Genomic DNA, 3181 nt, shown 5'->3' with positions numbered 1-3181 from the left:
TTTACTTATCTGTTTTAACTGGTATATGAGTAGCCTGCCCACATTTCATGTATTCAACATACTATCCTGTGCATCTTGTATTTTTATTTTTTTTTTGGAAACTACACCTGATCTTAGCCCAAAGGGCAAGAAGTAATTAAAAATGTTATTTGCAAATGAAATCTAAATCTATCTACGTCTATCTATGCATGCAAAGATATCTTCTTTGATTCTTATTTGACTTCTTTAAGACATCGATTTACCTTACTTCCTATCACCACAGTAGAGCTCTACAACTTGAAACAAATCTGTGTCAACACTGTGGGGATTCCTGATTTAAGAAATGAGAAGCACTCCAGAATCAATAAAGTTGTCTGCTTTCTTTCCCAAACCCTGTGTCATATCAATGGTTTCCTTTGGGGAAAAACAGGAAGTTAATTTTGTCTCGAATCTGCTTGGTCTTGACTCCATAGATGATGGGGTTGATCGCAGGAGGGATGGCAACATAGAAGTTGGCAAACAGTATGTGGAAGGAGTGAGGAATATTGTGACCAAAACGGTGGGCAAGGACAGAGAATACAGCTGGTGTATAGAACATAAGAATGACACAAACATGGGAACCACACGTGCTAAGGGCTTTCTGGCGGGCGTCCCGCGATGGAAGGTTAAAGACAGCGCGAAGGATCAGAGTGTAGGAGATGCCAATCAGGATCAGATCTGACATGACAGTCATTATCGGTACCGCAAAACCGTACCAGATGTTGATGGAGATGTCTGCACAGGCCAGCCGGGCAATGCCTATGTGCTCACAGTATGTATGGGGGATGCTGAGCGTTCGGCAGAAAGGCAATCGCTTTAACAGGAACACACACGGGAAGATGATACAAAAGCTCCTGCCGATAACAGTCACCACGATCTTAGTAATAATCTGACGCGTGAGGATGGTGGTATATCTTAAAGGAAAGCAGATAGCAACGTAGCGATCGAATGCCATGGCCAGCAGGATTGCAGAATCCATGGCAAAGCTGAAGTGAAGGAAAAACATCTGAGTAAGGCATCCAGGAAACGTGATCTCCTGAGGACCCAGACAGAAGATGCTGAAGGTTTTGGGAACACATGTATTGCAGAGGATGAGATCTGTAGCAGCCAACATGGAAAGGAAAAAGAACATGGGCTCGTGCAGGGTGCGCTCCGTGAGAACGAGGTAGAGAAGGACACCGTTGCCTGCAAAGGCCACAAGGTAGATAACAAAGAAGGGAATCCCAATCCAGATGTGGAACTGCTCCAGTCCTGGGATTCCCAAGAGAATGAAACGGCTGGGATTGAAGCTGCTCAAGTTGAATGAGGCCATTACGGTTGTAGGGTCAATGAGTCTCAGAAACTGAAAATAAAAATACCATAGCTGATTGTTGCATAGACATTCCTAATATTATGCCCTTTCAGAAATGATCAATTTACCCATCTCTTCTTCTTTTTATTAATAAGCATTTGCCAAAGTTTTAGTCATTTAACATGTTAGTGAAATATTTTCCCATTCAGGCATGGGGACCCAGGCCCTTGATCCCAGCCTTTGGGAGGCAGAGGCAGGCAGATCTCTGTGAGATCGGGCCAGTAGCCTGGTCCACATAGTGACTTCCAGGCAGGCTGTGACTAAGGAGACCCTATCAAAAAATCAAAAACAAACAAAAAAAACATTTTCCAAAGACATAGATTATATAATTGAATCCAATCCTGACTCATGATCAACAATGAAAGGAAGTTTCCTAAGAAACTTTGTGCATAAAATATCAGTCAAAGATTGATCTGCAGATGTTGCTCAGTAGTAAAAGACTTGCCTATCAGCCCAGCTTGGTGGCCCATGCCTTTAATTCCAGCACTTCAGATGCAGAAGCAGGTGGATCTCTGTGAGTTCAAGGCCAGCCTGGTCTGTATAGTGAGTTCCAGGGCAGCTGGGGCTACAGGGAGACCCTGTCTCAAAAAGGCCGAAAAAAAAGAAAAGGACTTGCCTATTATGCACGAGGCCCTATGTTGACTCTCCATCACTACAAAAAATAAATAAGACCAGATATTAGGTAGAGATCTATTTAATTATTCAGTTACTAGGTAGGGCTTAACAAGGGCAGGCTCAGTGTCCAAAACCTAAGCAGATTATGCAGTGTCTTTTCTTCCCAGGTCCTCTACAATCGACCGTGCCATACCAGCCATGCCTGTCCTGATGCTCATTCTTGCTATAGGGACATTACTGACATAAAACAGAGGCAAAGGACATTACTCCCTAAAACTTAAGGGATCAGGGGCTTATTCTGCTCTTTAGACATTCCTCTGTGTGAGCAATATTGAAGAACAGACAGCGTCTGATAAGTTGGTATAAAAGATTTATCACAGGAAAAGAGGATAGCACTTTCTTCTTACTTTCAATAAGGCAAATCCCAACAAGAAAAACCCACTCTTGGCAACACTATACAAAGGCCCAGGCTCCTGGCAACATTACATAATAGTACTCTTTCCCTTGTCTAACCTGTTTGACAGTCCATTCTTGTGAGACTTCTTTGAAACAGTGAGTCTGTCTTCTGAAACTTTTTGTTTGTTTGTTTGTTTTTGTTTTTCTGTTGGTCTCATCTTGTTGTGTAGTTCTTTCTGGTCTGGAACTCACTATGTAGAACAGGCTGGCCTCAAACTCACAGAGATCTGCTTGCCTCTATCTCCCAAGTGCTGAGATTAAAGGCATGAACTACCATGCCTGGCCCTGAAATAGTATTTAGACCCCCCCATCTACATTTTCCCATAGGTCTTCAGATTTCATGTATACTGTCATACATGTTAAGTCCTATCCAGTCAAGCATTAGTACCCACATGTGCCTTGGTACAAGTATATCCACTGAAGTCTAGACAGCCTATCTAGAGCCTCTTCATCTTTATTAAAGATGAACTCTCCCTCACTCTTACATTTTGTGATCTGATACACAATTCTTTTACTCCAACCTCAATAACATTAATTTTTAATTCTATTTTCCCCTTGAGTGTTAGACTTCTATAATACTCTATCTTTACCTACTGGTTTTCTCTGTATAAACTACTGCAAAAACTGCACCTGAGTGTTTTCCACAAGTGATTTGCCATTAACTGGGTCTGCTATGTTGAAGATTCTGGAGTTTATGATTTCAAAGACAGTCATTTCTCCTCAGTTTTGGACTTGGATATC

The 3181-nt window shown here is 42.0% G+C and overlaps 1 protein-coding gene across 1 annotated transcript; it reads right to left on the bottom strand.

Annotated features, from left to right (window-relative positions):
• Window positions 1–359: 359 nt before the first annotated feature.
• On the bottom strand, window positions 360–1387 carry LOC103737534 (olfactory receptor 52H1-like). Its single transcript, XM_008837354.2, has one exon. The coding sequence runs from the start codon at window positions 1328–1330 to the stop codon at window positions 383–385; it is 948 nt and encodes a 315-aa protein (XP_008835576.1). The 5' UTR covers window positions 1331–1387; the 3' UTR covers window positions 360–382.
• Between the last annotated feature and the right edge of the window lie 1794 nt (window positions 1388–3181).

Source organism: Nannospalax galili, unplaced genomic scaffold (assembly GCF_000622305.1).
Source record: "Nannospalax galili isolate Female #2095 unplaced genomic scaffold, S.galili_v1.0 scaffold398, whole genome shotgun sequence".
Classification (NCBI taxonomy): Eukaryota; Metazoa; Chordata; class Mammalia; order Rodentia; family Spalacidae; genus Nannospalax; species Nannospalax galili.
This window is presented reverse-complemented; position numbering and strand designations above follow the sequence as displayed.

What these genes read in the sequence shown, in the direction of transcription:
- LOC103737534 (XM_008837354.2), bottom strand. Translation starts at nt 1,330, where the DNA reads ATGGCCTCATTCAACTTGAGCAGCTTCAATCCCAGCCGTTTCATTCTC.